Raw genomic sequence first — 25055 nt, forward strand, 5'->3', positions numbered from 1 at the left:
AATTTTCACTTTTAGTTTGACAATGACCTTGACCTAGTGACCCCAATTTCAATAAGGGTCATCTATTTGCAAAGGTCAATGTACATGGGAAGCATCAACCCAATTGGTCAATCCGTTCACAAGTTATTGATCCGAAATTAACTGGTCTACCTTCAGACAGACCAACTGACCGACATGAAGCAAAACAATATACCACCTCTTCTTAGAGGGTTGCATAAAAATAGTTGCAGTCTAAATTTCTCTATAACGATTACCAACACAATCAGTTTTGAAAGTTTGAGCAAATTGGGCTTTACGCATGTGCATAAAGTGTCGTACCAGATTAGCTTGTGCAGTCCGCACAGGCTAAACAGGGACAACACTTTCCGCTTGTATGCTATTTTTAGTTTCAAGGAAGTCCCTCCTTACTGAAAATCAAGTTTAGGCAGAAAGTGTCGACCCTGATTAGACTGTGCGGACTGCACAGGCTAATCTGGGACAACACTTTACGCACATGCATTTAACTCAGTTTTCTCAGAATGCCGCTCATATGCTGTTATGTACTGATGTATCGATACACAACTGTATACTTTATACTTTATATCTAAATACAACTTAATACTTTATGCAGCCCACTCCTTGGAGGCATAAAAATGAGCACATTTATGGAAACAGTAAGTTAACAACCATGAGAAAAGTTAATGTGGGAGGTAATAATGATGTGGGACAAACAATTAACAAAATAAAATTACAATTAATGCACCTCTATAATTTAGTTAAAATATAACAAGAACCAGTAGCAAAATTATTTGAACATATTGTTCAGTTTGTCATGAAGCATTAACCAACAAGAGCTGTGATTGTGAAACACAATGCCCTCTACTGAGCTTTGTAGCTCTGCAGCTATTTTAAAGAAAACTAGGCCCATAACTTAGCAAAAAATCAATGGACCCAAATAAAACTTATACTTCATCTGTAAGTCATGTAGGTAGACTCAAAAACAAGAAAGCAGCCCAATATCTGAAAGATTTGCTTTAAAAAACATCCGGACAACAGTTTTTATATTGAAAATTTTAAGCCCAAGGCCCGTAACTCCACCAAAAATCTCTGGAAAATGGTTATTATAGAGACATTTTCTAAGTCCAAGGCCCACAAAACTTTACACCTGTTTGTTAAATCACTGATCAACATGAAAAGTATTATGTGTAAAACATTTTTGGTAAAGGTTTGGTTTAAGTTTTAAGTAAGAAAAGCCTTTGATGTGTTGTAATAATGATGATGACAGTCATAAACTGTCATTCTCAAATACTAAATTTACATATGACATTTTATGCATACTTTTGAGTAATAAATGTTCACACAAATTCTTAAATATTAATTCTGATGTCTAAGTAAGGTCATATGACTTAATTGTTTTGTGGGTAATATTTTCCTGTAACCTCAACATTTGCGTTTGGTCCAGAAGTGGGGGTAAAAGCTTACTGATTGCTCTTAATAACTTATACATCATTCATGTATGTAAGGTGTAACTGATTATATTAGGCCAAACAAAAAAAAGTATTGGTTCAGGAAACCCTTTTTCACCCTGAAATGAGTTGACTGGTAAAAAAACAAAAACAAACAAAAACCACCTACCCTCCTAGATTTTTCTGGCCATGTTCCCTGAACCAAGACTTTTTTTTTGGCCTTACCAAATTAATGTAAATAATGCAGTGTTGTTGAACACTGGATATAACATTCAAGAACATCTTACAAGAGGCAACCCATATCATTTAGCATTGTTCTTTAATGGTATCATTACAAGGACAGACAATAAAACTTATTTTTTTAATATCTCATGCAAAAATGGGTCTCTTGCCATCTGAGGCCAGCATTATTATATCTCCACACCAGCCAACGCAATCACGCAGTCTGGTCAGGGAGCTGTGTTGTTGCCAGTAAAGTTATGCAAGGTATCATTGTCTCATATAGCATACAGGATACCAGTCATTAGTCGTGATTTTTCACACACAAAACTCCCAAAAACTATTTTATAGTATAACTTTCTAAGTCAAGGTCCGTAATTCGCCAAAACTCAATGAACAATGAATTGAAACAAATTTCACACTTCATCTTTAGGTCATGTAGGTTAAATCACATACCGAAAATCAACTTAATATCTGAAAGCATTGCATGAAAAAATCTCTGGTAAACGATTTTTATAGAGAAAATTTCTAGGTCCAAACCCATGACTGTGCCAAAAATCAATGGACTGGAACCAATTTAACACGTTATCTGTAAGTCATGTAGGTAGACTTACATACCAAAAATCTCCTCAATATCTGAAAGCGTTACGCACAAAACCTCTGGAAAACGGAATGCTGGACATACAGGCCAACTGATGGACATGCGGACGGACAGTGCGACTGCTATTTGCTATCTAACCGGGGCATAGTCATTTCCAAAAATGTGTAAGTTTGTTTTAAAAAAATCTTTAAAATATTTATTGTCAATTATGGCAACAATTTTGTGATATCAAAATAGAGGGGTAATTTTTTAACTTTTTACACTAATATCTGGATTATTTAATAAAATTTTAATGTTTAACAAAATTATTGTGTCACAATGAATTTGATGGGATTGCAATTTTACTGATGTTGATTTTCCTTTTCCCATATTTTTTGTAGTTAAGACACAACTTATTTAGTTAAGTTGCATGAAATGGCATTTGTTTGCATCATTATTATACCCAATGTATGAGCGGGCAGACTTATGTCTATATGAGTTTTTACAGTGGCACCTGACCACATTGTCCCCATGTGGAGGCGGGGCAGGAGCTATGCTGGTCACATATAACAAGCTCATATTTGTATGATGTGGCCCATGACGTTGCCACCAGGGAAACCTCAAAACACAGTTTCTATTATAAAACAAGACAAACATGGGAATTATTACAGCTAAAGTATGCTTGGACGCTGGTAATTGCCATCTATATTATACTGGTACTACTGAGGGAAATATGTGAGTACATCTCTAGCGCAACCAAACATAAAATGTCATAATAAATGCTGTAACAACATAATTATAATTATATTGACATTTATGATTATAATAAATGCAACACCATATCATTTTTAACGATGAAACTCTAATTAAACATGTATGTTAACAGTGCACAAGGATTTTAATTGAAGTAGATTTCTTTTTCTTTTAATAAAACACATATATCATTGACACAATATTTAACATGAATTCACAAACTAATTCCTGTATCTTCAAAATTTGCAACATATTTATTTTTCAACTCTTGATATCAGCAAGCAATCTGTTCGACTAATTTTCAAAATCTATTGAAATCAAACATTCACTTACCCTTCTGAGTCTTTTAACATGGTTCAAGTTTGAATTGGACGACTTGAGTCTAGGACGTGTAATAGCAGTGCTCATTTCAGATCAGATTCAAAATATCCATAATAATTCCACTGTTAGTCCCCAAAACATGAAACACATGTCCAAACACCAGATAGCTGTACACTTGCACTTTTAATAACAACTTATACTGTATTCACCAATATCCACTTGTGGCCCGAAAAAAATGCTCCCCCCTAGCATGCAAGATTAATATAATCATTTTTCCATTAAAACCTTTCAAAAACAAATTTGGTTATCATTTTTTATCAATGAAATCACTGTGGTTGTAGATGTATGTTTGCTTAAAAGCATGTTTTATCACTCCTGCATGAACAATATTCAGACCTGCACTTGTTTACATAATAAACACATTTAATATTGCTTCATAAGCAAAACGCTGTCAAATGCCACAGACTAAATATTTGACCTCCAAAAGCTTCTAAAATTGCTTTGACTTTAAAACATTAAACACAATTATAACCCTATATCACAAAATACACACAATATCATTAAACAAGTTTCATATCCAATTACAATCTCAAAGAATTCGTCACATAATAGTTCAGACCAATTTCTCTTCCCATTCAATACACAAGAGTACACAAAACTTGTTTTCATTAGGAATTTTGAATTATTTCTGATATACTTTCCCCTCCATTAATAGTTTCATTTTCACGGGTATCCAGTGATGCATGTCACAGTCATTATTGCAGCAACACTTGGGCCATATGTTCACTCTCGGTCACAAAATCCCCCCTTAAGATTCCTGCGCGGTATGAACATCATTATCACCTATTGATGGACTGTGAAACGTTTGTGTATTTTAAATGATCAAGTTGCAAAGTTGTAGTGGTCAATGAGAAAAGGTCTTTGCAACAGATAGACAGCTAAGCTGTTATTTTCTCCCCTTGTTATTTTAAATGATTTATTACCATAGCATCCTGCTAATTTTGGTTTGAACAGCCTAGGGCAAAGCAACTGAGGTTGACTGACACAGATCTGATAACTGGCTACCATGGTCTACGATCACGATCACGGTGTTACATATTTTAATATTTTTCCGTGAGTTTAATAGCCTTATTAATGGCTCAACAAGGTTAATATATTCAAATTCGCACATTTTTATGTTTCTGACATTTTCATTTGAATTTTAATATAAATTTATAACGGGAAAAAAACATGAATAAACAGGTCAGAGTTGTATTTGTACAAGTATTCAATAAACTACTTTCAATACGGACAAAAAGACATATCTGTTCATTATCTACGAATTGGCAAAGAATATCTAGTCTTAAGAAGCCTCTACTACCTATTGAAGCGGCTTTCATTGATCAAATCCCATAAATGTTTAAGACCAATAAAATATTTGTCAAAATAACCAATATGTTTGGTAAAATTAATGATGACCTGATTGATTCAAAGGGCCACAATTTCTCTACCATAGCAATTTTAATAATTTTAACACAACTTTGTTCCCCAAAATATTTTTTAAATATTTATAACTTTCAGTGATTATCCATGATTTGCCAACAAAATGGCATTCTGAAACCAACCAATAAAACTCTGAATGACACATACAAACTATATGGAGTAATTAATTGCAGTCCACTTGTAAAATACAACACAATGTCTTGCAGATGTGATTTACTTTTATAATTAGTGAAATCTCTGCCCAGGCAATAAAGATAATTCTCAATATTTAATATGTAATAAATGGAAAACGACACTATACTTGTAGAAATGGAAATTTAATAGCATTGTTCTGTGAAAACTGGACTTAATGCATTTGCATATAGTGTCTTTATAGATTAGCCCGTGCAATCTGCGCAGACTTATATGGAACAACACTTGCGGCCAAAACTTAAAGACAATACTTTTTAAAACAAACAATCAAACAATCAAAGCATAAAAAAAGGTCCCTGAATAGCCTGTTAAAACAAGATGTGTTAGTGAAACACTATTCCCCCCCCCCCCCATATATTTGACCTTTGACTTTGAAGGATGACCTTGACCTTTCACCACTCAAAATGTGCAGCTCCATGAGATACACTTGCATGCCAAATATCAAGTTGCTATCTTCAATATTGTAAAAGTTATGACCAAGGTTAAAGTTTGTGACAGACACACAGACACACACACACATACAATGACAGACAGGCCAAAAACAATATACCCCCGATCATTTGATCCGGGAACATAAAAAGAGCGTTATGCCCAGTTTTCCAAGATTGCTGCTACAATCAATGTAATGAAGTATAACACATTGTATTTCTATAAATCTATTTTCATACTTGCATTCATACATTATTGAATGTAATTAGTGTTTTTCCCAGGAGGGCAAAGGGGCATGGCGCATTACTTTCAAAAAGGGCACTTTAGCGGGCAGTTTAGGCAAAAAAGGGCAAAAACGTTCCCTGAATACCTGAATTACTGGGAAACATGTAATCGCATCAGAAGCAGTTGTGTAAAAAATAACATATAAACAAGCACATTTAATGGTAATAGATGTATTTAACTTACTATGATTTATATTAATATATTTACCTTGCAATGTACATTTAAGTTCCATGCTGTTTCAATAAACTGTACAGCACGACAATCTTAATAAAGCAATATATGCATATAAATCTGATTATACACAGATCCACTAACATATAAATGAAACCATGTTTGTCTTATCCCATTTTCTAACAATAATCTCGACAGATGTTTAAATAACATTGCGAGTAAATTGATCGCTAACAATATGCAAACACTCGTTTCCCTGACATACATCCACCGAGTATATTACAAATAAATAAATAATGTTGTTGCTATCTAAAACATATTTATGCATCGTTGATTATCACAGTCATTTCATTAATTCCTTCTTAATGTATAAACTCCGTCGTTAATTCGATCATTAACGACATTATTTGCCATTTTTGCCGAGTCACAATTTAATTCTGTATAGTCCGCCATGTAAGCGACAGGTGCGCATAGCAACGTTAAATCGTATACGCGATTCCCATTTTATTAAATTAGTATACATCTCAGTAATTATTACAATAATTAGATCTAATTATCTTAAAGACGAAAACGATAAAGAATAAATTTGTTTGTGATTTTAAATGTAATTATGCGTAAAAATATATGTTTTGATATAACTGATTAATGCATGCAATGCACAATTGCCACGAGAATAACATCGAGTTTTTCATAAAAAGTCTCCGAAGTAATGATTTTATCGTGGAGGAGTACATTGCCGAGCGAAAAGTGCGCTTGGTATAACATAGCCTCCGGCATTATCGATTGATACTGACACAGGGTTATTCACGCATGACTAATTCACAGCTTTGGAGCAGTCAGTAAGACCTACCTATAAATCTAGCACTGTTATAGATTAAATCCGCTCAATTAATATAGTTGATTAGACGTTGACGTCTCTCGAGTAAATCAAGCACAGTCGGAGCGTCACAGACAATCAAGGAAGCTGATTTTTCAGACCAAGTTAGATCGTAAGGCAATAAAGATGTTATCTATTAGGGCGCGTGGCGAAATTTGCCTTTGAAAAAAGGGCGCATGGCGAAATTTGCCTCTCAAAAGGGCAGCGTGGCGATACGGGAGGGCGGCGTGGCTTTTCGCCACGCTAAAATGGCCTGGGAAAAACACTAGTAATAAAATAATAAGTTTGGCTAAAATGTTTCAACATTACATCATTTAATTTTGTCTATAATCAAGATAAGCACCAGCATGTCCTTATAATCAATAAGAGTAATTAAGCGAGAAAAAAAAGAGAGATAGTGCATAATATTTCACGCTAGAAACAGTTATTGGCCTTTAGCAATGATTGTAGATCAAGCATGACCACAGAAGGGAAGTACACAGAGGGCCAAAATGATGAATATGTTTGTCTTTTCATTTGCTTCATTTCTAACCAGTACTGCAATAAGTGAAATCTTTATCATTAAAAATCATATAATATAAGAAATGTAAACCATAAATCATCATATGAAGAATTGACTTTTCAATTATATTTGTTTTCACCTAACCTATTTCTAATTAAAGTGAACTAAAAATGTGTATGTTGTTTTGTTCAAATATAACGGCAAAATGTGTTGCAGTATGTGTAGGTCGGTAGATAAAATTTTTCATTGCATCACTGTTCTGTTTCACTTTTTTTACTCTATGTAAATGTGGTACATTGCCACACCATTTTGAACACCATACCATCCCTGGTGGACATCGACAGCGTGGAGATATATCTGTTCACTGTGTTGTCAAATGTCAATAAATAGTGAATACAATAGTTGTAATCTTCATTGTTTGATGATGTATGAATTCACACATAGTGAAATTTGTTACTGAAAAAATATTTTAAAGTGCGCTAGTTTTACCTGATCTGGGCTAGTGAATCTTTCAAATCTGGTAGCTAAACCAGTTTATACGTAGAAAAACAAATGCCTACAAGAGTTCCGTGGTCGGAGACATATGCCCCTTAAACAGGGCTTTGAACTAGTGAACCAATTTCAATAAGGGTCATCTACTGTCCAAGGCCGATGCACATGTGAAGTATCAAGCCAATCAGTCAAATCGTTGACAAGTGATTGATAAGAAACAAATTTCACTCTTATTTTTCAATAGGGGTCATCTACTGTCCAAGGCCAATGCACATGGGAAGTATAAAGCCAATCGGTCAATTTGTTGACAAGTTATTGATTGGAAACAATTTTCATACTAATTGGGACACATTGACCTGACCTTTGACCTAGTGACCCCAATTTCAATAGAAGTCATCTACTTTCCAAGACCAATACACATGTGAAGTATCAAGCCAATCAGTCAATTCGATGATGAGTTATTGATCGGAAATTATTTTCACACTTATTGTGAGTGATATTGACCTTTGACCTAGTGACCCATTTTCAATAGGGGTAATCTACTGTCCAAGGCCAATACACATGTAGCAAGCCAATCGGTCAATTCGCTGACAAGTTATTGATCAGAAACAATTTTTACACTTATTGTTGTGACCTTGACTTCGACCTAGTGGCTGGTCTTCCAACAGAAACCCAGCAAAACAATATACCCCCTCTTCTTCAAAGGAGGGCATAATATCAGTGCTCCAGCAAGGACAATTCATTTGTAATTGTCAATTTGGAAATAAAATATGTTTAAACTAAGGATTTGAAAAGGGCAGGGGGGGCTTTTTTGTCAAAAGGGCACTTTCAATGTGCAGAATTTTCTCAAAAGGGCACTTTCAAGCGCGCGGTCGTATCGGTAATGCTCCCTGTTGCGTTTTTATTTTTATATTATTATGTATTGCAATGTAATAAGAGATTTATAAATAATAATATGTTATGTCTTTAAAAAAAATATATTTAGGCCTATCTGGAGCACTGATAATGCCTTTGCTGTTTGCAAAAATGTTTGCTAACATTTAAGGACTGCTTCTAAAAAAGGAATAAAAATATTACTAAAATGTTACCTTGTGGCAGACTGTGACTTGTGTCATGTCCTTGCCGGCTCCTTTTCTCATATACGATCTTTCCCTAAGCATGGTTCTTTCTAACCTGCGCCCAAAGATTTGACTGGTTCCAAGCATTTGAGTGATTTAATCCCGCTGTTGCAACCAACCTTGATGATTATTGATTAAAAAGCTTAATAATAATGAATGGTTAAAACTGTTGCTATTTTTGCCTTTGAGATTGTTTACTGTCAATGACACATAAAAGGTCAAATAGTGAAGGCAATTCCACAGTGTTGAAAATTAATAAGAAACAACAACACACAAAAACAATATCCTTTCAAATCCAGAATAATTTTACCTGTAAAAGCAGTGGTCACCATTAACTATAAAACAATACGTTTTCAGACAAAATAATTTGAGAGTATGTCATTATTCAACAAAATAGACATGAGGGGGTGTTAAAACCTGTCAATAACTCGGCAGGTAAAATATCAAGACCAGATACTTTTTTAATGAGCTGTCAAGTTATTTCGGCAGTATTGGGTACTTGCATTGATTTTATGAGAAAAAAGGCGTAGACCCAGATGAGACGCCGCATGATGCTGTTTGCTAAAAGGAGTTTTAAATATAGAAATAAATATACTAGACATCCCTAATTTTGGAAATAAATTGATCCAATTTTGAAGGATTTTGAAGGATGGGAGAGTCCACTAGGCACAAATGGGTTAAGCCTCACCTGAGAAACTGAAGCTTAGTGGTGTAATACTTGAGACCCCTTGTTTCAGGCTAACCTTGAAAACAGGGGCATACATGGAACATATATTACTATTGTATGTATAACACATGTCCAATCACCACATGTGCGGCTCATTTTGACCCAAGAGGCATAATTTAAACAATCTGATATTACAAGTGTTCGACGCTAACGAGAGTCCGAGACTCATAGAAATGAGACCCAGACTCCTTGTTTTTGTGTCAAAGAAGAAGTCCGACTCCGAATTAAAATCCTCTTTGAATAAAAACAAAATCCTTTGATAAACTTATTTGTTTCTCATAATCAGAATGTCCGAACTTTTGCGCATGCGAAAATTATGCCAGTCATCATTCTGCATCAACACATGGACAAAAACAAAACTATCTGAAATTATTTATTTTGCTTCCCTGTCGCAGTGCATAAGTTTAGTAGATCTAACAACAATTACTCCAAATCAACCAGATTGTAGCATTTTTTTTCTTGGACAATTTTTCTTAAAGAAACTAGCTTTCGCTTGAAACTCTCACCGCTATAAAAATCAACACAATGCCCGACACTGTTTACAAAAGGCACGTTTATGGCCCCAAGGCACTGAAGATGGAAACGGCCTTGAATCAGTTGTGCATGAAACACCACGTGTCACAATCAATCTATAATTTCAGTGGTTTATTGCAGTTTGTTGGCTTTGTGAATACCTCACCACACTAGTCCGTCCTTACTGTGTACTCCACAATAAAATCATGGCCAGTTATTAAAAGACTGATGATGGGAACGGTGTAAAATTCGAGGAAATTGTGCTTTTCATGCTTAAAATGGTCAAAACAGTTGAAATTGCTTTATGGGAGCATTTTCTTAAATAGAAATCTTACAGGTGAATTAAAAAGTCTTGCCTTTTCCACGAAAACATTCAATCTTAATATGCACTAAATTTTCAGAGCCTTGCACAACATCCGCCATGACATACTTGGAAATAACATAAATAAGTTTTTAAGCTTTATCATCCATCATTGAGTAGGACCTTACATGAAGAATTTGTGTAACCTTGACCCTTGATGTGAATTGTATGACCTTCCTTACCCTAACCCACGCAATCTGATATGTAACCAAATCAACATGACAATAAATTTGTACTTCCATGATTCTACAAGGCAATATTGAAAAAATAAGGTTTCTAAACCTAAACCAAATATGATCTATTATATTGCTTTAATATTTTAGGAAACATCTGAAATACAAAAACAACAGTGGTGGGTTTCTGGTTGATCATGCAGCTCCATTTCTAAACATAGGAACATAAAACTAAATCTTCTAAAACTGAAAAGAAATGCACAACTATCATACCATTTGTTTAGATAATTTTACATTAATCCAGCTTACGTTCAATGTTTGCTTTAGACAAGGCCAGTGCATGCCCCTGATTCAGGTTTCCGACAGAACATTATTCTAAGACAGCCAGACAATTCAGTAAAATTGAATCTTGCAGAAATACTGGTATAAATCTGTTTAAAGTCTAATGTGTTTACAGCTTATCTTATCCTCAAGGCAATTTATTGGCATTCAGGTGCAGATGAAATGAATTTCTTAAGGGAGGTAACAAATAAAAACAAACTGCAATTGGGAAACAGAGTTATCTACCTTCAGTCTTTCAGTGAAGGTAGATGTTATTTTTAAGTATTGAAGAATTTAAAGTTGCAATATCAAAGAGTAAAATACTAAATAGTGTCAAAAGAGAGGGAACTGGATTTTTTTTTAATTTAGTGTTCTAATTTTAGCTTTCTGCTTCTTTAAACATATTCAAAACATTTTGATAGATGGCACAAGCAAACATCTGTATTTCTGTGCTTTACACAGTTAACATAGATATCAATTTCTTAGGGGTTGATTTCCTGGTTTGGAGGATAATTATATAAGTTGCCATGTAGTTCCTAGACATGTGAAGCTGAAATTGTGCAAATCTTCATGGAGCATTAAAATATTTACTCCAGGGTTGACAAAGTACATAACACCATTCAAGAAGGAAATATTATAAATTATGATATTTAAATAAATAAGTGCAACACAAATCTTTTCAAATAAGAGAAGTGACCTCATTTATACATGGTCTATTATAAAATGTGTTCATTGGTTTCCTTCAATTTAAATAACGAGTATTACGACAATATAGGCAAACACAACAAAAGGCAATGTTATAAGAAAGGTTTAAAAACAGCTTTATACTGGGCAAACAGCTAAGCACAATAATTTAATAATACAGATATTGTTTATTGTCAATAAATCACTTGACAATACTTGAATGCTTTGAATGGATCATAGTTAACTACCATAGTCAGTGGTATATACATGCATGGATAGCCTCAATGACACTCAAACAAACAAACAGATGTCTGTGTTTATGATAAAGTCACGCTGTCATCTTTCAAAGCAGGTACCATGAAAGCAGTCAATAAATGTAGTTTAAAATAACATCACTGCCACATCAAAATGATGGCCTGCTTCACCTCTTATGACAAGTGAAAGGTGTAAAAAGATTGCATTAATGACTGCACTGATTGTCTGAAATCTATGATATTCAACCATAAAGCAAGATGGCCATAGACTGCTCACTTGTGTAATGAGGCCAGTTATATTAATAATGACAACTTAACAATACTGGCTAAAAATTGCTCAGAGTGTCATATTATTTTGGATAAAATGGGATAAAAATGACCAAGATAATAATTGAGGAACCAATGTCTGGGGGGGTCAAAATAATGTAGGAAGAAATGTCCGGTTTGTCAAAATGATGTACAAACAAATGTCCGCCTGTTTTAAAATTAGCATAGGGAAGATTGTCCATGGTAACAAATGTCCGACATTTACTTTATTGTTATGATTTATCTGGCTAATATCTATACAGTTTATAGTTTCTGATAATCTGCTTGGAAAAATTACTGACAGTTTGACTATTTGGCTTTAAATTACTCCTAGAAATGACTAAGCAATACTAGTACCATGAGAAGACATGGACATATCATAAATGTTTATTGATCAGACATCATAATGAGATCACAGGGGCAATTAAACTACAGATCTATCAATAAACAAGATTATTGATATATCTTTGATGTTCAATGTTCAAACGAAGAGTGTCAAAACAAATGATAAAACCAAGTACTTAAAATCAAAAAATGTATTAAATGTATTAAAACTTACAATGGGAAGCATAATGATATATTAATGCTAATTTGTTATCATCATGTGTTGACATTATCATTACATCGTTTGCAAATGTTCAAAAGAGTGAAGAGTTGAAATCAGATGCTGGGTTGCATGGCACTATTAATAGTATTATAAATGGATACACATTCAGCCTCGTTCTGGTATTCTGCGAGTCACTTGACTAAGTGCCCCAGATAAGCTGCGTATCTCCATTCTTTCACCCTATTAAAATGTTTAACAAGACCACCGCCTTGCGGGTGCAGACCGCTCATCTATTTTCTTTTTAAAGGTGAAGGGACTCTCAATTTAAATCACAAATGAGGGAGAGGTGGAGTGAAGAGGGGTGTATAGTGTGGCGGTGTGGACATTTATTACAATATAACATACATCTCTCTTTATGTTCCCGAATCATATAGAGAAAAATGCCCCGCCCACTGGCGGCCATGTTTTTTCACCGATCTGGACCATTTTCAAACTCGTCCGAGATATAAATAAAACCAATGTTTTGACCAACTTTCATGATGATTGGGCAAAAATTGTGACTTCTATAGTGTTTCTCTATAGCCAAATAAGGAAAACTGCCCCCCCCCCGACAGCCATGTTAATTCAACTGATTGAGCGCGTTTTTTGGGAAAAATGCGTGGAGTGTACTGTACCAATGTATGGGAGAACAAGAGCTGTCACCATAAGATGACATAAGCCCACTATACACGCTTTGATAGAAGTTATGAGCATTTTTCGAAACCTAAACGCAGATTTTGAAACCTAAACGCAGACCCTAAGTTAAAGGTCAAGGTCACAGGGGTCAAAATGTTTGTGCGTATAGAAAAGACCTTGTCCATATACACATGCATACCAAATATGAAGGTTATATCTCAAGGGACATAGAAGTTATGAGCATTTTTCGAAACCTAAACACAGATTTCCAAACCTAAACGCGGACCCTAAGTTCAACGTCAAGGTCACAGGGGTCAACATTTTTGTGCGTATGAAAAGGCATTGTCCATATACACATGCATACCAAATATGAAGGTTACATCTCAAAGGACATAGAAGTTATGAGCATTTTTCGAAACCTTAACCCAAAGTGTGACGGCAAGACGGAAAGACGGACAGACGGACGGACGGACAGACAGATGGACAGTCCGATCACTATATGCCCCCCTTTGGGGGCATAAAAAATTATGTGAGAAGGAATGTCAGGGAAGTGATTCTAGAGAAACGATTTACCGTTCTGTCCATATAATGTAGGAACGATTATCCAGGTTGTCAAAAAAACATTGGAACGAATGTCCGAGTAGTCAAAAAAATGTATGAACGAACTATACATGAAAAGAAATAACATGATAAATGATATAATTGACATTGAGAAATGAAAATGAGAGTTAATGAAGGTAAACTGCTGTACTCATTGAAGACTACAGGCTATAATACTTGTTTATTGACTCATTATAATAACGCTTTCTACAGGTAACCACACTGTCAGATTACTCCACCTACTGTGTAAACTTGATGTCTGAAACAGTTTCAATGAATAACAGGGTTGCTTTGAGAAAGAAAAATATCCAAAGTGTAAAATACCCAAGATTTATCATGAGCACATCTACCATCTGACAGTACTTTACTTTATAGCAAAATGTACTATACAATTATACAAACAAATGCACACTTTTTATTACACAGGTATCGTTATATCTCTCTCATGTACGGAGTTACTTGGTCATCATACAGTCATTAATATCAAAATAAAATGTACTCTTCATTTCACAAGCAGAAAATAAATGCAATATTTCTAATTTACAGAAACTGGTAGAATAATTTGCACTGATATGATTTGTGAAGCATTGCAACTTAAGTGGTCTTTGATCTCTGCAGTTGCAAACAGTAAATACTGAAGATATTCCCATTCATTTGTAACAAACACCGTTATGTTATGAGTATAATGAGTATAGTAAACATCAGCCAGTCAGAAAATGGGATATGTGGCAACCTTTCAGTCACATTACTGGAATACACACAACTGAAGGTTTCCTTAAGGAAATCTTTTTTCGGGCCGACGACTGACAGACAGACAGATGGACTGACAGTTCAACTGCTATATGCCACACTGCCGCGTGGAGGGGGGGGGTCTGTAGACAGTCAAAAATGACCAAGTCAGACATCGCTGACTACCAAGGCCTGTGGTTTATCAAAGAGATCATAGCCACAGTTCATCATGTATCTATGTACATAAGTCCACAGGTAAATAATGAAACCAACCATTCACATATTAGTACAGGAAAGAAATGATAGTTATATCATTTAAAAAAAACCTTTGACAAATCAATCATTTAAGTTATAAATAAACAAAATACAAAATCTGTACAGTAACTGTGAAAAGAACTTAAATCCTTAGTAAGGAAGTATATAATCTGAGATTTATAATTATATAAATTACTTCCTTTGAAAATAATTGTCTCTAACAAATCTCTATATTTAGTAGCAAATAATTATAAGCCACTACCGTGACTGTAGATTCACAGGGTAACCTTTAAGTACCTAAGATACTTGTATGCCCAAAAGTGTCATTGTGTGCTTAGCTTGACCATAAAATGTCATTTTGATTATGCTTCAGTTGTGTGGTTTCATATTATTATATATAATAGTTATCTCCCTTTAAAGCTTATTACTTCCCTTGGATTTGTATTTTCGACCTTAGACCTTGAAGGATGACCTTGACCATGACATTTTACCACGATGTGTTTGTCAGAAACGCCATGCCCCCTACAGCGCCGCTTTGATTTATTAGTTTTTTTTATATATAATTTGGCAGGTCAGATATCAATCTCCATTAAAGCTTATTTCTTCCCTTGGATTTGTATTTTCGACCCTAGACCTTGATAGATTATCTTGACCTTGAAATTTTACCACTCAAAATGTGCAGCTCCATGAGATACACATGCATGCAAAATATCAAGTTGCTATCTTCAATATTGCAAAATTTTGACCTTGAAGGATGACCTTGACCTTTCACCTTGAAGGATGACCTTGACCTTTTACCACTCAAAATTCGCAGCTCAATGAGATACGCATGCATGTCAAATATCGAGTTGCTATCTTCAATATTGCAAAATTTGACCATTTGACCTTGACCTTGAAAGGGGCCTTTTCACAGATTTTGGCATTTTTTTAACTTATTCATTAAATGCTTTATATTGATAAATGTAAACATTGGATCATAAAAGCTCCAGTAAAAAATCAAGAAAAAAAAAAAAAAAAGGAAAAGAACATTGCCCGGAGCAGGTTTCGAACCAGTGACCCCTGGAGTCCTGCCAGAGTCCTGAAGTAAAAACGCTTTAGCCTACTGAGCTATTCCGCCGAGTACACATTCTTGACGTATTTTATACATTATATAAGCAATCTTCGTAGTTTTACAAAATTTAACGACAAAAACAGAACTCTCCAAATTATTCAATCGTTTCGCGTTGCAACGCTTTATAATTTTTAGGTTTTAAAATCGTCAAAAGATGCATATAATGGCTATATTAGAGCATGGTTAATGTTCAGTATTACTGTTTCCTCACAAATATCATAACTAAAAGAAAACTTACGAATCTGAAACAACTTTGTTCAATTTTGTCAATTTACCAAAGCGTGAAAAGATCCCTTATTTTAAAATAAGAAGAACAACAAGCTTTTAAAGCTGTACATGGTTTTTATCGTTAAGTTTATAATACAGTTTTTCATTGAATGGTTACAGTGCTTTGCTTTTTTGGGAAATAAATACAAACAGTAATTTATGTTGTTTGGCCACTTAATAATAATTTATTAATTTTTAAATAAAGGTGTATCAATAATATTTGATAACATAATAAGGAACAATACATGTGATAAATATAACCAAAGATAACAAGAGCTGTGTTTGTGAAACACAATGCCCCCTACTGCGCCGCTTTGAAGCCATATATTTGACCTTTGACCTTGAAGGATGACCTTGATCTTTCACCACTCAAAATGTAGAGCTCCATGAGATATGCATGAATGCCAAATATCAAGTTGCTATCTTCAATATTGCAAAATTTGACCTTTGAACTTGACCTTGAAGGATGACCTTGACCTTTCACTATACAAAATTTGCAGCTCCATGAGATGCACATGCATGCCAAATATCAAGTTACTATCTTCAATATTGCAAAATTTGACCTTTGACCTTGACCTTTCACCTTGAAGGATGACCTTGACATTAACCTTTCACCACTCAAAATGTGCAGCTCCATGAAATACACATGCATGCCAAATATCAAGTTGCTATCTTCAATATTGCAAAAGTTATAGGCAATGTTAAAGTTTTCGGACAGACAGACGGAGTGACAGACGGACGGACAGATAGACGGACTGACAGACGAACGGATGGACTGACTGACGAACAGACAGACAGACAGTTAAAAAACTATATGCCATCCTTCCGGGGCATAAAAAAGTTATGGTGAAACTTAAAGTTTTCGGACGGACGGACAGATGCCATATATTTGACATTTGACCTTGAAGGATGACCTTGACCTTCACCTTTCACAACTCAGTTGGACAGTTCAACTGCTATATGTCACCCTACCGGGGGCATAAAAAAGTTATGGCCAATGTTAAAGTTTTCAGACAGACGGGCAGACGCCATATATTTGACATTTGACCTTGAAGGATGACATTGACCTTCATCTTTCACCACTCAAAATGTTCAAAGCCATGAGATACACAAAAGTCATGCATGCCAAATATCAAGTTGCTATCTTGAATATTGAAAAAGTTATGGCCAATGTTAAAGTTTTCGGACGGATGGACAGACACCATATATTTGACATTTGACCTTGAAAGATGACCTTGACCTTCACCTTTCACCACTCAAAATGTGCAGCTCCATGAGATGCACATGTATGCCAAATATCAAGTTGCTATGTTCAATATTGAAAAAGTTAAGGCCATTAAAGTTTTCGGACGGACGGACTGACAAACTGACTGACTGACGGACAGTTCAACTGTTATATGCCACCCTACCGGTGACATAAAAAGTGAAATTTGTTTTGTGTCAATTTACTTTAATCTCTACTGGACACTAAGCTGTACATAGACTTTTTCAATTTATAACTAATAAAATGTCCTTTTTGCTATTTGCAGTGGTATTCCCTATCTTACCTACTTTCTTGACAGATCACATAAAATGCATTTAACCCATTTATGCCTAGTGGACTCTCCCATCCTTCTAAATTGGATCAATTTATTTACAAAATTAGGGATGTCTTGTATATTTTTTCTATATTTAGAATATTTCTTACAGAAATGCCCTTAAGTAAACAGCGCAGACCCAGATGAGACGCCGCATCATGCTGCGTCTCATCTGGGTCTTGGCTGTTTGCCAAGGCCTTTTTTCTAGCCGCTAGGCATAAAAGGGTTTAACATTAAACTACACAGCTGTAACAAAAGACCAACTTGACTCGATAATAAACATATATTAATAAATCATTATCTGTATAAACGTTCTCTATTCCTATCTATGTATGTACAAGCATTGCCAATATTTGGAATCAAAGCTTACCCAGAGAAGTCAGAGAAGAATTTACTCTTAAATATGTTCAAGATAACATAAAACTAGGGTTTGATGTGTCATCTTCTACTTTTACGACCCCATTAAAACTTTAAGACGGATAAGAACAAACAAATCTCATAACATGTATCAGAACTAATGTGCGTTTACTACTGCATATTAATTTACATTACTTTTTGAAGAAACATTAATCCTTAAACATTATTTTCATTTCTTGTTAAATTTAAAATACCACAAACAGGCAAGAAATTTTAAATTCACGTCCATGTTTATATTGGGTCTGCATTACTCTAAACAGTAATAAAAGCAACCTTAATGTGACAAACATGTAGTTACACACGTGTACATCCCAGTTTAATCAAATGAGACACGTTCAGAGAAAACTGGGCATAATGCATGTGCGTAAAGTGCCATCCCAGATTAGCCTGTACAGTCCGCACAGGCTAATCACGGACAACACTTTCCGCCTAAACTTGATTTTCGGCAAGGAGGGACTTCCATGAAACTAAAAATACCATAAAAGCGGAAAGTGACGTCTCTGATTAGCCTGTGCGGTCTGCACAGGCTAATCTGGGATGACGCTTTATGCACATGCATTAAGCCCAGCTTTCTCAGAACGTGGCTCAAATTTAATGTGCAACAGATTGTCTACGTTGGTATTAAAATACAAATATCAAATGATTGCCGTAAAGCAAAATCAACCATTTTATTAAGAGACAAAAAAATCATAATACACAAACAGTAACTTGTTTAATAGAACACAGAACCTGGAGTTGTTCTTAACATTTTGATTAACATAAAAACCTCCTTAACCATCTTCAAATGAAATAATTTCCATAAACACCTTCTTTATAAGTCTTCAATTGCAAGAATTATTAAAAATCAACTTAATTTGCAGTCATATTAAATTTGGTAAAAACAAAGCTCAGCATCGTTCAAAACAAGAGTCGTTGACTTGTTGTTTTCTTTTTTCACCATTTATGGAATACAACCTATACCTGTTAAGTTAGTCAGTGTCAACTAAAATCAATTTGGAAAAATGATATTTAATTACAATGTAACCTAGCTTTATTCATAAAATAATTTAAAGACTCACAATTTTGGAAATATTAAAAAAAGTTAAAATTGTATGTGTAAGTTTTCACTGGCTTCAGAACTTCACAGCTGCAGGCAGCATAATTATAGTAGTTCAGTTTGACTGACCATCATTTGTATAATTCCCTCAAATTTAGTAATTACAACTTGCCATTGTTGTGGAATCTTTAAGATCAACAATCTTAACAATAGATCTATGGACTTATTACTAATATATTGAATCATGCATACTGTTTATGGTCTGGTCTTAATTGCATAGACCTTTCTGTGGGATAATTTTCAATATCCACTTACAAAGGGAGAGCCAAGCAAGAGAATGTTAATAGTTGACACTAGAATGCAGATCTAGATTTGTGAATTCATAAACTAATGAGAAATGCTCTGAGAAAAGGACGTTTAAGGCATGTGTATAAGGTGTCATCATAGATTAGCCTGTGCAGTCCGCTCAGGCAAATCAGGGATGACACCGCTTTAATTGCATTTTTTGTTCAAAAGAAGACTCTTGACGAAAATTCAGTTGAGGCGGAAAGTATCATCGCTGATTAGCCTGTGAAGACTGCACAGGCTTATCTGGGACAACACTTAATGTACCTGTATTTAGCCCCCTTTTTGCACAGCAAGGCTCAAATACTGCTCATGAAACTCTGATATTGTGCAAAAAACTGACCCAAAAGATTGCTTTTTTGTGGAAATTTGGTTAAAAATGCAACAGAAAAAGCAATGAGGAGTGTTAATCAAAAACTCTAGGTAAATAGAAATATCAGAATCCGAAACTATTGATTGTATCCTTCTGAGGCAAACAAATGGTGTTAGTTGGCTTATGCAATATCAACATGAAATCCTCTGATATTACATCTGAAATCACTATTTTGGAGAGCTAAGTATCACAACATGGCACTTAAAATGCCTATCTTTAGGTCATCCTTAAACAAGAATATCAGTGGAACTGATGGATGCTCCCCGATGATGCGCTTTGTCAATCTATGTGTTAATTGTGTGGAAACTAATTATTATTCAAGGGGCCATAACTCCTTGAAAACTCACTGGAGTGAAACAATATGACATATTTAGCTATGCTCACCATGAAGAACAGCATGGTTTAATAAACTTTGGATAATAAGTTCCTGTGATTTATCACAGAAACATCAAATCCTTTAGATTGTCATATTACTTATCGAAGGGCAATAACCACCTAAAAAATCTATTATTAGCCTCAGTTATCTTGACCTTGACCCCAGTGACCTCAAACCTCATCAAAAGGCAGAGGTCCATGCAAGGTACCACCTACATGTCAAATATGTAGAGATGGGTAAAATATTGAATGCAGGGCTTTTTTTCCTTCTTTGGGACCCGCCAAAAATCGGCCCTTTCCCCTCGGATTTTTTTTCCCCTCAGCAGGTAAATTTTCCCCCAGACTTCATTTTTTTCCCCTAAAAAAAAAATCATACTTTTTTTCTTTTTTTTTAACTTTCTATACATAAGTTTACCTGATCCGGTGTAAAAAATATAACATATTCCATAATTTAATTATATGTTGCCTTTAATTTGTTTTAAAAACAGCAAAATATGTTGAATTGATTATTAAAGACTTTCCTTATTTTCCCCCAAAATCGGCGTTTCGCGTTATTTTCCCCCCCAAAATCCGGCATTTCGCACAATTTTTTTCCCCTCAAAAAAAACCCAGGCCCTTTCCCCAAAATCAGATAAAAAACCCTGGAAGGCACTATGAGAAACTGTAACAAAAGAGTGACAAAAGGAAGTAAGGAAGGAAGGACAAACTGGCAACTATATGCTCTCCGAAAATGTTCGGGAAGCATAAAAAATGTGTTCTGGATTACCTGACTAAAATTGCATCTTTCCTCAATTTTTGTCTTGATCTGGGTCAATGTTGTATATTTGATTGGTCAAGTTTACATGTACAAGACAACACTCTATGCATAGCAACTCACAATGATATATTGCCTTAAAGCAGCTGTTCATTATTTATAAATATTTCAGGATGCTGTACATTTTGATTGACTGCTACCACATGGGACATTGCCCTTGCAGTCTTGTTAGTTCATCTTCCTCTTCTTCCCATTAATTGCAGGGCTCCTTTGACTATTCAATGAGTCTTAGGCCTGGGTAGAACCAGTACTTTTGGGTCTTTGGGGAGATTAAAGAACGCTCCCCCAGTGAGATTCAAACCTGTGACCTCCCGATAGCTAGGTGGACACCATATCCAGATTATTGTGGTGATTTTACAGTTTATTGAATCACATTCCCAAATGCATAAAGTATCCTTTATACCAAATCAACTCCAAACATTCCCATGTTTTGAAGTTGTAATATCACTTATACTTACCTGTTAATTCAAGGAACTTACTTGTTTATGTATGTTTTATCGCCAATAGTTAAAAAAAATTGTATCAAACAATTAAACAATTTCCCTATATAGAATATATTGACGGGTAAGTTAACAATGTCAGGGGTATAGAGTTTAGGATTGACACCTTGCTCAATTAAGAGACGACTGTGTTTCTTACATGTAGTGCCAAACCTAAATTTCCTACACAGCCTGTTGTTAACATAATCATAATTCAACAAAAAAATAGTAGCTTGACGTTGATAAGAGGATTTAACCCTTGACCCATGAGTTCTGTTGATCAGTGCCCCAGATAAGCTGCGTATCTGCGTCTTTCACCCTATTAAAATGTTTAAAAACGCAAAGAAATACAATATCATGCATATTGAAAACGCACCCGATTTGACTTTTATGCACATTCGTCTTATTTAATGCGTACGATACAATAGCTTTGATCGAAAAAACTTTGCTCATTTTCGGTATTTTTTGTGATTATTTTCGTTACGCGGCGACGCTTTTATTCAGCAAGCGCCTGGATGACGGGGCAATAAAACAGACAAAGCTATTCAACGCTCTGCGGACTAGATTTCATAGTTAAATAAAGCGGCTGACAAAATTATTTACGACGACATACATGCGTTTTCAATCTGACTTAATCCGTCGTTCATTGTGCAAATATTTGTAAAGTGTCTGTACTTTCAGTTTCTAATACGATGCGTAATAAAAATGTCTAAGAGAAAGACGTCCGCAATTGTTGCGCCAAAATATGTGTCGATCGCTAACTTTATCGAACCAAGAAAGCAAGAGTCAATAAGTGCCGAATCATTCGTGTTATCGATTTTTTTTAAGTTTAAAGTTTATATTATTGACAGTTTTAAGGATTAAAGATGTTATGAAACATCAGTTTATTAAAGTTAATTATATTAGTTTACAGTTTTATTGAATCAATACAATTGTGTGCAGCTTCAACAGAAGTAAAGCAGCAATGGTTTTACTGTATGCATCTTATAACTCATTTCACCCTATTCCAAGAATGAAATCACCCTATTTTTCAAAATCAGTGGGTGAAAACCCTATTACCGAAATAATTATCTGGGGCACTGGTTGATATCTGTTTTATGAGTTTGATATGTTTGAGTATACATGTGTGAGTATTTGTGATAAAATATTAATCTGTGTACCTACCTGCCTGCCTGCCATGTTATGGATTTCCTTGTCAAAAACAAGCAATTTTTAAAGGATGGCCTTACGTAGGCACCACCTCAGGTGGCATGTTACTTTGTAACATTTTCAGTACAATTGTTTACCATATTTTCCTTTGTATAGCTTTCAATTTTTAACCTCCATATTTCAAATAAAAAAGTTTATTCACGTTATACATTGATACAACGCTATCCTGGCTGCTTAATTACAAAACATGCATTTCGCAATCGTAAATATTCATAATAGCTGCCATTTTTGTATTCCAGAAAACTACACCCTATAATCTTACAGACTGAAGGGGCCGTTGTCGAAACAACAAAAAGTACATGTAGGTAACGGCAGATATGAACAGGGTAGCATTAATTATTTACAAAAAATAAAACGTTTGAATAAAGTATGCGAACATTTATCTGTCTTTGTTTGTGCTTTTCTACAGCCATTTTCGGTCTTATTAGGCAGCTTAAGTTGGACTGGTAAAGGTATTTGGTCTTTTTTGCAGGTAACTATAGGTGTGAACAGGGACTTCTAAAGTGTTTTCCAGTTTGGTCCAGGTTTTTGGCGACTTAATTGTTCATTACATTCACGCCTGTGTAGTGCGACAAACAATAACCCAACTTGTCCAACATAATTAGTGTTTTTCCCAGGAGGGCAAAGGGGCATGGCGCATTACTTTCAAAAAGGGCATTTAAGTGCGCAGTTTGGGCAAAAAAGGGCAAAAACGTTCCCTGAATACCTGAATTACGGGGAAACATGTAATTGCATCAGAAGCAGTTGTGGACTAAATAACATATAAACAAGCACATTTAATGGTAATAGATGTATTTAACTTACTATGATTTATATTAATATATTTACCTTGCAATGTACATTTAAATTCCATGCTGTTTCAATAAACTGTATATGCATATGAATCTGATTATACACAGATCCACTAACATATAAATGAAACCATGTTTGTCTTATCCCATTTTCTAACAATAATCTTGACAGATGTTTAAAATAACATTGCGAGTAAATTGATCGCTAACAATATGCATACACTCGTTTCCGTGACATACATCCACCGAGTAGATTACATATAAATAAATAATGTTGTTGCTATCTAAAACATTTTTATGCATCGTTGATTATCACAGACATTTCATTAATTCCTTCTTAATGTATAATCTCCATCGTTAATTCAATCGTTTACGACGTTATTTGCCTTTTTTTTTACCGAGTCACAATTTAATTCTGTATAGTCCGCCATGTTAATAAAATGTCAAATGATGTAAGCGACAGGTGCTCATAGCAACGTTAAATCGTATTCGCGATTCGCATTTTGTTAAATTAGTATACGTCTCAGTAATTATTTCAATAATTAGATCTAATTATCTTAAAGACAAAAACGATAAAGAATAAATTTGTATGTGATTTTAAATGTTATTATGCGTAAAAATATATGTTTTGATATAACTGAATATTGCATGCAATGCACAATTGCCACGAGAATAACATCAAGTTTTTCATCAAAAGTCTCCGAAGTAATGATTTTATCGTGGAGGAGTACACATTGCCGACCGAAAAGTGCGCTTGGTATAACATAGCCTCCGGCATTATCGATTGATACTGACACGGGGTTATTCATGCATGACTAATTCACAGCTTTGGAGCAGTCAGTAAGACCTACCTATAAATCGAGCACTGTAATAGATTAAATCTGCTCAATTAATATAGTCGATTAGACGTTGACGTCTCTCGAGTAAATCAAGCACTGTCAGAGCGTCACAGACAATCAAGGACGCTGATTTTGCGGACCAAGTTAGATCGTAAGGCAATAAAGATGTTATCGATAAGGGCGCGTGGCGAAATTTGCCTTTGAAAAGAAGGGCGGGTGGCGAAATTTGCCTTTGAAAAGGGCAGAGTGGCGATCCGGGAGGGTGGCGTGGCTTTTCGCAACGCTAGAATGGCCTGGGAAAAACACAAATAATAGATTAACAATTTTACTTCAATACTGACATATCTCAACAACTGTAGCCCTGTCTCCCATGCGCCACAAATTTTTTATTCAGCATTCAAATTTAAATTC

General features: G+C 34.9%; 1 protein-coding gene and 1 long non-coding RNA gene across 7 annotated transcripts in view; one reads left to right on the forward strand and one right to left on the reverse strand.

The window, feature by feature from the left end:
• LOC127869864 (unconventional myosin-XVIIIa-like) overlaps window positions 1-25055 on the reverse strand; it is a 146679-nt gene that overhangs the window by 116430 nt on the left and 5194 nt on the right. The window contains exon 1 of one of the 6 annotated variants that reach the window (XM_052412570.1): window positions 3331-3550. The exons of the other annotated variants lie outside the window; for them this stretch is intronic. Within the exon in view, the coding sequence (XP_052268530.1) occupies window positions 3331-3405 (75 nt within the window). The 5' untranslated portion in view covers window positions 3406-3550. Of the gene's footprint in view, window positions 1-3330; window positions 3551-25055 lie in introns of those variants that run through there. 6 annotated transcript variants of the gene reach the window in all.
• On the forward strand, window positions 6608-24837 carry LOC127870233 (uncharacterized). Its single transcript, XR_008044712.1, has 2 exons — window positions 6608-6712; window positions 24643-24837. It is a non-coding gene; the product is annotated as an uncharacterized LOC127870233 (long non-coding RNA).

The sequence above is a fragment of the Dreissena polymorpha genome, chromosome 1, assembly GCF_020536995.1.
Source record: "Dreissena polymorpha isolate Duluth1 chromosome 1, UMN_Dpol_1.0, whole genome shotgun sequence".
Lineage (NCBI taxonomy): Eukaryota > Metazoa > Mollusca > Bivalvia > Myida > Dreissenidae > Dreissena > Dreissena polymorpha.